Source organism: Oryctolagus cuniculus, chromosome 13 (genome assembly GCF_964237555.1).
Source record: "Oryctolagus cuniculus chromosome 13, mOryCun1.1, whole genome shotgun sequence".
In the NCBI taxonomy this organism is placed as follows: domain Eukaryota; kingdom Metazoa; phylum Chordata; class Mammalia; order Lagomorpha; family Leporidae; genus Oryctolagus; species Oryctolagus cuniculus.
In genome coordinates this window covers 93,665,890-93,680,142 of record NC_091444.1, presented here as the reverse complement: position 1 = coordinate 93,680,142, position 14,253 = coordinate 93,665,890, and the positions used below count along the sequence as shown (strand labels likewise).

The 14,253-nt window shown below is 42.5% G+C and overlaps 1 protein-coding gene across 1 annotated transcript in view; it reads right to left on the bottom strand.

Annotated features, from left to right (window-relative positions):
* Positions 1-431: 431 nt before the first annotated feature.
* Positions 432-14,253, bottom strand: part of PITRM1 (pitrilysin metallopeptidase 1) — a 36,117-nt gene continuing 22,295 nt past the window's right edge. The window contains exons 16-27 of the mRNA XM_002720817.5: positions 13,657-13,789; positions 11,142-11,262; positions 10,946-11,022; positions 10,527-10,692; positions 10,126-10,226; positions 7,531-7,651; positions 7,008-7,079; positions 6,259-6,371; positions 2,913-3,038; positions 1,712-1,857; positions 968-1,070; positions 432-878 (exon numbers count right to left, since the gene is read on the bottom strand). Of these exons, the coding sequence (XP_002720863.3) occupies positions 785-878; positions 968-1,070; positions 1,712-1,857; positions 2,913-3,038; positions 6,259-6,371; positions 7,008-7,079; positions 7,531-7,651; positions 10,126-10,226; positions 10,527-10,692; positions 10,946-11,022; positions 11,142-11,262; positions 13,657-13,789 (1,373 nt within the window). The 3' untranslated portion in view covers positions 432-784. The remainder of the gene's footprint in view (positions 879-967; positions 1,071-1,711; positions 1,858-2,912; positions 3,039-6,258; positions 6,372-7,007; positions 7,080-7,530; positions 7,652-10,125; positions 10,227-10,526; positions 10,693-10,945; positions 11,023-11,141; positions 11,263-13,656; positions 13,790-14,253) is intronic.

Below are 14,253 nucleotides of genomic sequence, written 5' to 3'. Positions count from 1 at the left end.
AGCCAGACAGGAAATGATCTGGGATTTGAAGCCTGGTTCTCTGATATGGGAATAGCTATCCAGCACTACACTACACCACATAGCCCCAGTTTCACTACTTCGGCAAAATGCCTACTGACTAAGGGGTAGACATTGCACTGCAACAGATTAAGCTGCTACTTGGGACATCTGCATCCCCACTGCAGTACTAGGAGAGAGTCCAGCCTCCACCCTCCACTTCCAATCCAGTTTCCTGCTAATGGGCACCCCGGGAGACAGTAGTGGATGGCTCAAGAACTTTGGTCCCTACCACCCACGTGGAAGAACTGGAAGAAGCTCCTGGCTCCTGATTTTGCCTGGCCTACATGGAAGGAAAGAACCAGTGGATGGAAGACCTCTCTTCTGTATGTCTTTCAAATACTTAAAAAAACAAAACATAAACAAAGCACATGGTAGGTCTCAGTTGCCTTTTATTTTTATATTTTTGAAATAACTATTCTAGGATTAATAAGATAAAATAAGCATTTATATCATTAGAACACTTAAAAATTCTAATTTATGCATATTTGGCATTTGGTACATGATTATTTCAACCAATTCCTTTAAGTTCATTATATTTCCTTCTTTAAGACAGAAGAGTTTTTGTCTGACTTGCCAGTCAATACCTTTGGTAATATTTTAAGAATTCTATAAATAAGAGTCAGGGAAAATGCAGTAACATTTTTGACCTTTGAAATTAAATTTAGGTCAGAGCCTAAACATATATAGGTTCAACTGAGTTCCTGAGTACAGTTCGTATGTCCAGTTATCTTATTATCCATGACGGGTCCTTAGCGATTTTTGCATTTTCTGGTCCCAAGATGGCCAATCCATGTGTGCTTCTCCCAATGCCAAGGTACCTAAAAGAAAGATGGATGGGAAAATCCACAGGAGGTCTACATATTTCTGAATTCCTCAGGGAACACAATGGCCAACCATGTCTACTCACTTATTGCTCACAGCGGTAAGTTTGTCGTGGCTGACAGCAAAGAGCTGTTCCCTGTGTGCCTGCTTCACCTCATCCGAGAGGCCATACAGGAAGTGGTCCATTCCTGAAAGGCAAACCACAGAACAAATGGAGCAGCTGGCCAGAGGGAGAGCCCCGACAGTGGGCTCGGTGTTGGTGGGATTCTGACGTGACCACACGGCCGTTTGATGAACCAAAGGGCACAGTGTCCGTGGTCTAGAGATTGAGCCTAGACTTCCACTCCCACAGAGCCATGCTGACTTCCGTGGACTCCCACTTTTGGAGCGTGAAGATCAGGAAAGGTCACATAAGGCTGATGATACTATCAACAGACATGACTTTGCATAGCGACGTGGCCATCCCTGTGCCTTGTCAAAGTTCTTGTTCAGCCGTGATGAACATGCTGTATTTCTGCAGGTCATCTGGCCTCATTGGGGCTTAGATTATTCAAGGTCTGAAACGCTGACTCAGCTCTTCAGAAATGCCAACTATCAGAATGTTTTTGACTGAATGGCAAGAAGCATGTTTTCAACTTCCAGTGTTTAGGTTGTCAAACAGGAAATTGATATCACAAAGGAGAAGGATGGAGAGAGGGGAACAACAGAAAATAAAACAGTTGTTGCTTGTGGTCCACACAGGCAAAGCAACAAGGAACTTGGAAACTGGTATGTGAAGTTCTCCATGGTACCACCATTTATGAAGGCCCTCAGTATTCAGTCAAATTACCTTTGTCTGAAGGAGCAACAGGGGCATCGACAGTGGAGAAGACCGAGAGTTTTGCTTCATCAATGTCCTGCTGTGTGAACTTTCCAGCTTTAGCCCAGTCAACAGCCTTTCCAAAAGACTGCAGTGTTTCTATCGAATTGGGATCCCTAGGAAACACAACGAGTTCAATATTCAGGCTTACTTAAGGAATAATCTTAAAGCTTTCTAGATTGCTAAAACAATCGTTCAACACTCTCTGTAGGATAATGGCTATGCTTTAACACTTCAAAGTCCAAGTAACCCGCTGACACAACACATACACCTGTGGCCGCACATGCTCCTACAGGGGCATGGTTTATCTGCCAGCTGCATCACAGATCACCTCCATATACTGATCCATGATTTCACCAGGAGATGACACCACATGGATGGAAGAAAGTTATAATAAATTTACAGACCATTCATGGAAAGGTCAAGAAGCATCTAACAAAAACCCTCATTTCAACAAGATACACCTGGAATAGTCAATTATTAGCCATGGTTGGCCAACTTCTGAGACACTTCCCTTTGTCTAATGGGAAGTGCTCCCAGCCCCCCCCCCCTTTTTTTTAACACTGACGTGGTACCAACAATGCGATACTGTGGAGAGTTGGGGGTGGGGGATGTGTGGTCTGTTTCCCACCCTTAAAAAAGTACAGTCCCCAGCATAGACCCAGCCAGTGAGGGTCACAGAAATTGAAGCAGTTGGAGCAAGGGTGAAGCGCATCAGTGTGGCAACAACTCGCTCTTTCGTAGAGTGTTAGCAATGCAGGTCTTCAGGACCTTCAGCAGCTGGGCCACAGAAAGCTAACTACTACTCTCAATGAAAGGATAATAGCTTGTATCTATGAAAACCTAACGGAACAGTAGCTAGATGAGGTCTCTACAACTGAAAGGTCAGAGAGCTCTTAGATTGTACGCCACCAAATTATGGTGGCCATCACTAGGATTTATTTAAGGCAAAGTGTTTCCTGGTGTACTATTGTTCCTAACCTTCACAACAGAAAGCATACTGCTCAGTGTAGCTAGGTGCCCAAGTTGCAGGAGGAAAAAACAGTAGGAAAAGCTTTTCTTCTTATAACTAAGATAATGACACTGATAAATAACAAAACTATGTCTCTTAAGTGAACTGATACACGTGTACCCATCCTCACGTGTGAAACAGTGAAAAGCAAGGACTCACCTGTAGGAGTAAAGAGTAAAAATTCCATTGTGGCTAAGTTTGGCACCTCCACCATAAGCACCCCCTTTTTCTCGAATTTCTGTATGCAGGAATTTAGCAGTCATCAAACGTGCAAGGATCTTAAGACTGAAATTAATGATTAAAAAATGCAGGTTAAAAAATATGGCTGGACATCTGTTGTGACATAATAGATTAAGCCACTGTTTCCAATGCCTACATCCCATATCACAGTGCCAATTTGAGTCCCAGCTGCTCCATTTCCAATCCAACTTCCTGCTAATCCACTTGAAAAGGAAGCAGATGATAGCCCAAAAGTCTGGACCCCTGAAACCTATGTCGGAGACATGGCTCCTGTCTCCCGGCTCCAGCCTGTCCCAGCCCTGGCTGTTTTGGCCATCTGGGAAGTGGAACCAGTAGAAGGAAGATTGTCCCTCTGCCTTTAAAATGAATAAACGTTGGGAAAAAAAAAAAAAAAAGGGAGAGTAAAATGGCTGATAGAAAAGTATTACACAGGGGCCACTGCTGTGGTGTAGCAGATTAAGGTGCCAGTTTGAGTCCATGCTGCTCCACTTTTGATCCAGCCATGTGCATGGAAAAGCAGTAGAGGATGACCCAAGTGCTTGGGGCCCTGCACTCATGCCAGAAACCCCAGTGGAGCACCTGGCTCTTGGTTTTGGTTTGCCCCAGACCTGGCTGTTATGGCCCTTTGGGGAGTGAACCAGAGGATGGAAGACTTCTCTCTCTCTGCCACTGCTTCTCCCTCACTGTAATTACGCCTTTCAAATAAATAAATAAATCATTAGAGGGGGAAAAAGTCACTGGTGACTTAGAAAAAAAAATAACGTATAAATCTTAGGTAAAAATGAAAATAAAATCTAATTGCAAAGTCATATATGCTCAGCTCTCTGAGTCTGCACAGCATCTCTAACTGCAGACCAAACACACTTGGACAAAGCAATTGCAATTTTACTGAACATGCAGCCTTTTTTTCATTGTTATTCCCTAAACAAAACACTATAACCATTAACATTTTAACAATTAACATTACCAATATAGCTATTAATCTTTTACATTATACATTATAAGTAATCTAAAAATGATTTAGATTTAAAGGATACAGGAGGATGTGTAGGTTCTATACAAATATGATGTCACACTACATAAAGGACTTGAGCATCACGTGGGTTGCTGGAACCAAACCATCAATACTAAAGGAAGACTGTAACCTTATGATTCCACCCCCTTTGTTAGTAGACAAAAGCCGAGACAAAATTATGAGGAATAACATTTAACAGCTCACTTGTATTACATGATTTGAATGGGGGGTGGTGACAGAGGGAATATAAAATTTTCTGCAAAACACTTTCATATTGCGTAACTTGTTACGACATATATGTGACATTTTTAAGTCTGACAAAATAGAAAGAGGTTATTTTTATTGTGAAGGGAAATTATGAGTTATCATTCATTTAACATGCCTCCCACATCAGAATGTAGAGGGAAAAGGAAACTGGGATAGATTTTTACAGGCATTCCACCCTAAGAAAACGTGTACACACTAGGAAAGCTAGTCTCTTATTAATGAAGTCTATTTTCCTGCCGACTGCTATGCGAATGGTAATAGCTGTCAATCTGGGAGACAAGGAGGTTCCAGAAAACATTTTCCTACTGCAGGAGATGGAGGAGCCAGGCCCACATTTGCCAACAGGGGCTGACATTTTTATCCATCTAGGTATTTTTTTATTGAGACATTTCTATCATTTTTATATAAAGGAAAAGAGATATGTTCCCTGTTGGAAAACCTCTAATATAAGAGGACTTCAGATGGTTCATGGAAAATATATGTGATGAAAAAAATCACAAGGCTTTCATTTTTTTTGGCGCCAAAATAAACATCTTTCAGTCCATTTTCCATAAACTTTTCAAAGTACTCTCATTCAATAAACAAAAGTAAGAAAAAATGATCTATCGTCTCATACGCAGGGGTAACCTCTTTTTAACATTTTAGTATTTTAAATGCTCATTTTCCTATTCAATAGCAGAAATATACTATTCTTCATGGTGTAGTATACAGAATTATGTTTATTTTCTACAAATATATAGAGAAAAAACGGGGTGAAATAACTGAGTGCATTTTAATGGAATTTTCTACCTGGAGGCACTCTCTCTGTTGGGCCCACCAGTAGCTTCACTGTGCCATCCACTCAGCTGCAGTGTGAGCACGGAACGAGTGTCCCCTCACTACCTCCCAGCGCACTCTGACCCTCCTCTAATCTGGCCTCGGTGCGACACGTCTCCTCCAACCAGGCCTGGCCACACCAAGCTTTAGCCTGCCTTCCTCCTTACTGAGCCAGACTCCCGTTTCTGGAGGCCCGTGTGTTTCTCCTTTGCTTTACTTCCTCACATGGAGTAAACTGAGGCAGCGGTCAGGAGACATGATTTTTGGGACACTGCAGGTCTGCAAATACCTGTGTCCTACATGACGAATTAGTAATTAGGGGAACCTCAAAGGCCTGCATCTGTGGGACTCTTCTCTTGGTCTGGCCGGATCCCCCAGGGAACAATGGACACACAAACACAACAGCCCCAAGTCAGAGGAAGGAGACTGAGGGCTGCTGTCCAGGCTGCAAACTTCCACGTGGGCCCCTTTTCAGCACTACGTCTAACGTTGGCTCTCAGCTCTGGCCGCTGCTGCTCAACCCTGGGCTTGTCTAAGCTTCAGGGTGCAGAAGCTGGGAAGCGTGTCTGCTCAGAGCTTTGCAATGGCTCCCCTCTTCCCAGGCCCACCAGACGCCCTGCTTTCAGAGACGTGCTCGTCTCTCTTCCTGTCATCTCTAGAGCTCTGCAAGACAACTACAACTTGGCTTTCTGGGTGGCCTTCCCCTCCCTAGCAGTTTCTCTAGTTCAAGGACTCCATGCCCATTCACTTTCCACTTTGCAAAACTTTCCTACAACTCTCACATGTCACCTGCCATCTCTGTACCCTTCTTTTCCTTTGTGGTTTCATGCTTTTTTAATGCCTTTGCTGTTACTCTGTGGGGTTAACAGAGGAGGGTTCAAATGCAACCATGAGTGCAATCTGCTGTGGAGGTGGGTACATTGAGCATTTTGAAAGGAGTTGGTATTTAGGTTCCTAAGTATCTGTTTCCTTTAATGGGCTGCTTGAGGGAGAGTTTAAAAAAAAAAAAAATAAATAAATAAATAAAAGGGCCAGAGTTCCGCATTCAAAGTTGGTGCAAAAACTTCCTGGGATGCAAATGCATGCTCTCCTATTTTTTAACATGGATGACAAGGGTTTTTATTAAGGTACACAAAGGAGAGGCCCATCTACCAGCCCTGCCCCTACCTGGCATGATCTGGGTTGGTATAGGGGACAGTTCTAACACATTCGCCAACGTAATTCACTGGGAAAGGCAGCAGGAAATGGGTCTTCATCTGGCAAGGTTTGAAAGTGGGGTCCTGTGGGATGAGAGGCGCACAGGTCAGACCAGGCTATACACACAGAGGAACTAACTGAATGTGACTGTCACTAGCCGGCCACTCCTGCTTGACAGCAAGGCCCTGCAATTAAGTCCTTCCAAACAACTACTTGTGTTAATATAGAATGTTCCCATCTTGATAGGATGCTTTAAAATTAGTTACTATCCATTTAAAATATTTCAATTTTCATCATTTATGAATAGTAGTGGATTCCCTAGGAACTTGTTAAGTTGCCATACTCCATGATGAACCAAACCAAATGTCATCAATACCAAAGCTAAGAAAGCAGAAAGGGGTGAAGGTGAACTGACACAATTCAAGCACTGTAGACTACATGAAAATAAAAGTAAACAAGGGGAGGACGGCACTCGGGGCAGTAACTATCTTCTGATCCTAAGAAGACGTACCCAGGAGCAGGGCACTCACTCGGCAATGTCTCCAAGAGCAAAGACTGGAGATGGCAGTGACAAGATATGACTAACTTGAAATTCTAAGGACAAGGCCCAACTCTGCCAGGGGCTTGGACAGAGAAAGGTTCATAACTGGAGAGTGGACACACAATGATGACGGGATCAGCACGGTTCACTATGAAGCCAGGTGGATATGCTAACTTACTGTGATCAGCTTTCTTACGATCTGGGAGCCGTTAACGTGTGTATTCCCACCACAGCCATTATGTGCAGGTTTCTGAAAATAAAAATGTTTCCAAGAGAAATAAGAAAAATCCAAAACTCAGAGACTAAAACCAATTGCATAAACCAATGAAGTTGATTCAGAATATTAACTGATATAATTGTTCTAGAGAAAAATCTGTGAAATTAACGAGTCACAATGAAAACGATTTTAGTATCTTATATCATTACAAGCAAAGCAAACTCTGTCTTTTTCCTAATAGGAGACTATTCATCTCCAGGAGTAACAATAAATAAGCCCAAGATTGAAGGCCACACTCCAGGGTTTGAATTCCCTTCTTAACTGTATCAACCCTGGGCAAATGAATTACTGCACAATGGGGGATATTCACATATACACATTGTATGGTTGAGAATCAAATGAGTTAATACAGGTGAAAAACAAGTGCTACACCTGTTACCTGCTAAGGGCTCCAACATTACCAGAAATGAAACTGGTGTGTTACCTCGATCACATGCGGGCGCACGGGTTTCCGTTCCTTCTTACTCCGACCAACGTTTCTAAGGAACTTTTCTACTTCTTTTTCTGCATGAGGCATCTGCTGTGGAGTAGCATTCACAGAACACCTGTTTAAAAAATCATCTGTCTGTGAAACCATGGTTATAAAATTCAAAGTTCTACTAATTTATCACATTTTCTCTAAATAACAAAAAGTAAAAAAGCAACTATACAACTGTGCTTTGATATAACATTTATATTTAGAAATATTACAAACAATAGCCAAATATTGAATAAGACAGCCATGTTACTGCTTGACACTGCTTTCAAATGATCAAAAACTCCTATCTGTCCACCATGTGTTACAGCTCGCAAATAGCCATCAAGATATAAAGACAGCAGGTAAAGCTGCCGCCTGCAGTGCCACATCCCACATGGGTGCCAGTTTGAGTCCTGGATGCTCCAATTCCAATCCAGCTCCCTGCTGGTGCACCTGAGAAAACAATGGAGCATGTCCCATGTGCTCAGTCCCTTGAACCCACATGGATGAAGCTCCTGGCTTTGACCTGGCCCAGCCGTTTCTGTTGAGACTATCTGGGGCGTGAACCAGCAGATGGAAAATCTCTCTCTCTCTACTTCTCCCTCTCTGTAATTCCAACTTTCAATTAATAAATAAATATATCTTTAAAAAAATATAAACAGATGGCATTTCTGACTAAATTCTCTGTTCTAAAGCACAAAGAAAATAAAAGGAAAACTGTGATTTGCCAACATTATATTTTCAAACTTACATTACTGGAACTTTTAAAATTACTGTCCAAAGAGATATCAACTGTTTGATAATGTGAACTGGATGCTACAATACAAAATCATTTTTGTCATCTTACTGACTGAAAAATTACCATACTCAAAAAACTATTTATTTCCAAATTCTAACAGTCACAGCTAATACTACCATATAAATTTACCTTGAGTTCTACAGTTGTATTGAGTATATATTCCCCCTCTTTTGGGCCTAAGTCCTAAATTTTCTTTAGTTGAAATGAATGGAAGGTACCATTAAATTAATACTAACTATATTCCAAGTACTTCAACAAATATTTTGTAGGTATTATTTCGTTTATTCCTCATAATGCATATGCCAAGCAGGGCTTTATGAAGAAGGAAGCAGAGACCCAAGTGGTCAAGCTGCCCAGGATTACTCTGGGTTGAAGTAGAAGCAGAGCCTGGTGGTCAGTGCTCAGGCTCTGGTGTCGGGCAGGCCTGGCTTCCCTTGCTGCCACCCACAGACTATTCTGCAGAATCTACCAGCGATTCTCAAGAACTGACCGAGGAGAGGTACCACAATTGTTTTCAAATGTTTTTATTATTTTTAAAATTTATTTGGCAGGCAGAGAAACAGAGAAAGACAGTTCTCATCTACCAATTCACTCCCTAAATGTCCACAAATAGGACTGGAGTAGGATGAAGCCAGGACCTAGACCCAAACCAGGTCTCCGACAGAGGTGGCAGGGACCCAACTACTTGGACCCTAAGCACGGTCTCCAGGGATCTGCAGTGTTAGGAAGCTGCAGCTGGGAGCAGAGCATGCTTCCACATGGGCTGTGGGTATCTTTACTGCTGGGCTAAAGGCTGCCTTCCAGAATCTGTTATGCACAATGGCCAGTGACCTAAGCAACATTTTCCTATTATGTGTCAGCAAATCCCAAATCAGTATCACTGATAAGATGAAAATAAAGTATTAACGACTTTCTTAAACGTGTTTTTTCTCTGTCCAAATGTTTGCTTAGTTATATCTCTTTTAAAAAAAAAAAAAAAAAAGATTTATTTATTTGAAAGTCAGAGTTACACAGAGAGAGGAGAGGTAGAGAGAAAGAGAGAGGTCTTCCATCTGCTGGTTCACTCTCTAGTTGGCCGCAAAGGCCAGTGTTGTGCTGATTTGGAGCCCGGAGCCAGGAGCCACGTGGGTGCAGGGGCCCAAGAACTTGGGCCATCTTCTACTGCTTTCCCAGGCTATAGCAGACAGCTGGGTCGACAGTGGAGCAGCTGGGACTCAAACCTGCACTCGCTTTACCTGCTATGCCACAGCGTAGCCCAAGTATTAATGACTTTTACATTTCATTCATGCTCACAAACTTGATAGCATAAAGTCAACTGTGTGTCTATGACTGAACTGCTAGATGTTTTCCTTGAACTCTCAGTTTTACTAGAAACTGTCCTTTCACTCTGGTCTTGAAGCAAGCTAACCTTGCCTAGGTCTCACTGATCTCTTGCTTATGTAATATTTGCTTTTGGAAGTAATGTAACTTTAAAATATGCCCTAACTCTACTTTGTGATTCTAAGATTAAAGTAGCTTGCTTTCTTTCCAAAGTTTTATTAAACTTGAAAGGTTAATTTTCTCTCCCAAAGGAAATGATTCTTTAGTCTATTAAAATACCTAAAGTCTAGAATTGATTCTATAATCTGTACTTATAACAAATACTGCTTTTGTCTTGAAGACAAATTTCTATCATTTTAACTCTGAATGAAAAATACCTAAAAGTATTTAATGAAATGGAATTAATCATAAGATCTTTGCTTAGAATTAAATCGTGAACCTACCTCATGTTATCACAGTTTAACAGATGTTTTTTGATACGTGGGAGCTTTCTCAGGACTGGTTTGATGTCTGTCATTTCTGCAATTCTCTTCATCAGCCTCACCTGAACCAAACACAGAGACACGTACAGACCACAGACAGACCTCATCAGCCTAAACACCAGACTGCCCCATTTGGCACCTGTGCGTGTGTCATTGCCACTGTGTGTGTGTCCCAGGAAGGGGTGGTACTGGGGGTAAAGGTGGTATGAAGACGCAAGTGAGCTAAAAAAAAATATTCCCCAGGAAATTTAGGCCTGTTAGACAGCTGGCTCTTCTGAGGCATACATAATTTATGACCAGAGAAGCGCAAGTGGAAAATCTCTCTAAGCCAGAATAACAAACATCCCTTTGCCACTCCCCACCTGATCCATCCCTCCAAAGGTCTCCTGCAAGTCCCCTGCGGGCGTGAGGGTCCTGCTGGCTCTGATGGATGCATAGAGATGCCCGGAGTCTGGAATTCCATTTGAGAGCTCTTGAGCAGTCATTTTAACTAAGACTTTGAAATGTTCTTCTTCTTCAAAGCATGGGCTACGGGGGTAAAAAGAAAACCATAAACTCCTAGAGACCCATCCAATATCATGGGTCCCTCCCCTTCAATATCAGGTAAATCTACAGTTCTCAGACCACTTCAATATCCTCCAGTGTAAGCCCACAGGAATTACAAGTACAATCAGCCTAGAAACTCAACCAGCCAACTGGTAAAATCTGCTGCTTCTCGAACATATTAGCCTTAGATCTCTGATGCAGTCCAAGAGTCAACATCTTTTGCAAATAAACTAACTTGTTAAATATTTCACTCCACAGATGCATCATGTCTGGTAGGTTTCGGTCTAGGCAGAGAGATGAAAAAAGGACACCCTACATTATGAAAGAAAAAAAAAAGAAGATATTACTTATGGTGCAATTTAAAAGCTGAAAAAAACACCACACACTGGATACACTTCAACCATAGCTATGACCTATAAAATAAAGGCTACCTGCTCATAGGTGTCCAGATGTGACTCATCAGGGAGCACACGGGGAGAAACAGTCATGCCTCCTGTCTTCAGTTCTATCTGCTGAGCTTGTTCTCTGTAGTCGAGAATGCCACAGCCCAGCCTGTACAGCAAACAAGGATTTCCTGAATTACCACGGCAACCTCGACTCTCTCATTTGAAAAATTACACATCTGGAATTATAACTTGCTTAAATTAATTCATTAAATACACTTCAAAAATTACAAAGCACACATGCATGCTGGCTTTATCCCTCTACGTACTGTTCACGTGCCCTGTCCCAAAGTGGAAACCAGAGTGGAAATGAGTTTCTCTCATTTGCGGAATTCACATACGGTATGCAGGCTACTATGTTCTTAGGCAGCCAGTGTCTAGTACTAACAATAAAATTATAAAAGTGCTTTGCCAGTCATAAGCTTGTATATGTTACATGAGTGTTCCTTATTTTTTTCTTCTTCCAAAACATTCTTATCTATGCGCTCTATGTTCAAATATCTGATAGACTTTAGGGGGAAAATCTGAGAAGTAAGCCTTTTTTAGTTTGTAAGTAAAGTAGGCGATGTCCCCTCAGCACTGATGCTTTGGGAAAACATTCTTACTGATAACTCCTAAATCAAGAAATAATTTATCTCAGGGGCACAATGTGGGGTATTATCTTTTTTTTTTTCAATTTATTTATTTATTTATTTATTCATTTATTCATTCACTTATATGAAAGGCAGAGCAACAGAGAGATGGGGATACAGAGAGGTCTTCCATCTGCTGGGGCTGGGCCAGGACGAAGCCAGGAGCCCAGAACTCCATCTGAGTCTCTCACGTGGGTGGTAGGTGCCCAAGCACTTGGGCCATCTGCTGCTGTTTTCCCTGGCACATTAGCAGGGAGCTGGATCAGAAGCAGAAGCAGCTAGAATTCAAACCAGCACTCCAATATGGAATGAGGACATTTCAAGCTGTAGCTTTACCCACTGCATCACAACTCCAGCACCCTGTGAGGTATTTTTTACAACCGCTATTAAGTGGTAGGAGCCATATTAAGAGAAAAAAAAAAAATTGCAGGGAACTTTCAACAGGTCAAAGATCTCTCTTCAGCCAGGGTGCAGAAGGTTCCACAGCCAGGCAGCTTTCTGCAACATCTTTATCTCCACAAAGTGAACAGTGCAACTGCACATTAGACTGGGTGGCAGGTCCCTCCCAGAGTGCTGCAATGGTTTCCTCCTTTTTTTTTTTTAAGATTTATTTATTTGGGCCGGCGCCGCGGCTCACTAGGCTAATCCTCCGCCTTGCGGCGCCGGCACACCGGGTTCTAGTCCCGGTCAGGGCGCCGGATTCTGTCCCGGTTGCCCCTCTTCCAGGCCAGCTCTCTGCTGTGGCCCGGGAGTGCAGTGGAGGATGGCCCAGGTGCTTGGGCCCTGCACCCCATGGGAGACCAGGAAAAGCACCTGGCTCCTGGCTCCTGCCATCGGATCAGCGTGGTGCGCCGGCCGCAGCGCGCCGGCCGCGGCGGTCATTGGAGAGTGAACCAACGGCAAAGGAAGACCTTTCTCTCTGTCTCTCTCTCTCACTGTCCACTCTGCCTGTCAAAAAAAAAAAAAAAAAAAAAAAAAAAGATTTATTTATTTGAGAGGCACAGTTACAGGCAGAGAGAGGGAGAGACAGAGAGGTCCTCCCATCCGCTTGTTCTCTCCAAATGGCCACAACAGCCGGAGCTCAGTCAATCGGAAGCCAGGAGCCAAGAGCTTCTTCCCAGTCCCCTATATGGGTGCAGGGGCCCAAGTATTTGGGTCATCTTCCACTGCTTTCCCAGGCCATTAGCAGAGAGCTGGATTGGAAGAACAGCTGGGACACGAACCATCGTCCATATGGGATGCCGGGGCCACAGGCAGAGGCTTAATCTACTACGCCACAGCACCAGCTCCTGCAGTGGTTTCTTTTCCCTCTATTTTTCTGGAATAGGAAAGGAGGTCCACAGCTCTACTGAGTGCTTGTTCTGCCGCCCTCAGCTGCTGACCCATAGCAGAGGAAAGGGACCCAGAACTATGTGTGCTGCCTTGCACCTGTTTCCAAATCTGTTTTCAGACTCTGATTTATGGAGCAGAGCAACTGCAAAGTTAGCTCAGTGGAGAAGCAAACCAAGGCAGGAGGCCACACAGCATGTTCTCAAGACAACCCCAGGCTTCCGTTCTACATCTACTGCTTACATTCCCTGATGACACAGGGATTCTTTTTCAAAATGCAAATATTTAAATACCAATGAGACAGGGGCATCTATAAATATTATCTTACACTCTAGGTTCACAAATATTACAATGCAATACATCATAGTAACAAAATCTAATTTTCGTAAGAAAACAAATCCTAAACCAAGACATACTACATTTTTATACTCATGTATATATGCAAATATAATTATATGTAAATATATATGATAGAAATATATAAAGTATTTAAACATGTGCTGTTTTATAAACGTGTATTGTTCCCAACATGAGACACTTACTTGGTAAGGACATTGCAAAAGAGTGGCACATATGGCTTCAGCTCCTCAGGAAGTGTGTTTAAACTAGAAAAGGCTCGGAAGTACACCATGCCGTTGGTGGGCTGGGCACAGTACTGCACAGGGATTTCTCCAGCTACAGAAACAAAAGTCATTTTATCAGTAACATTTTAATCCTTTTTAATTTTAAAGGTTAATGCTATTTCTTTTTAAGGATGGAGGTTTAACACTTACATTAGCCAAAAACTACTATCCACTGTTATACACAGTTTATATAAATTTTCCTATTTTTCTTTCATTATTTAAAAAAAAAAGACTGAAGCAATCTTCAATCCTGAAGTAATCTCTGCTTTTCGAAGGATGAGAATGGAAGAATATTCATATTATTTTGGTTTTAGACATAACTATGCCAGCATTCCAGCTGGTTTTGAACCACTTCTACCCACCCTACCTACCTTACTCAAACCCTCCCTTTACTCACAATGAACTCTACCTCGGTCATCCCAACGTCAGATCTCACTATTTCACCCACCCTAAACGCCACTCATCTTCATCAGTGAGTTCTACCCTTCCTGAAGTCCAACACTGGCTGCCTTATGC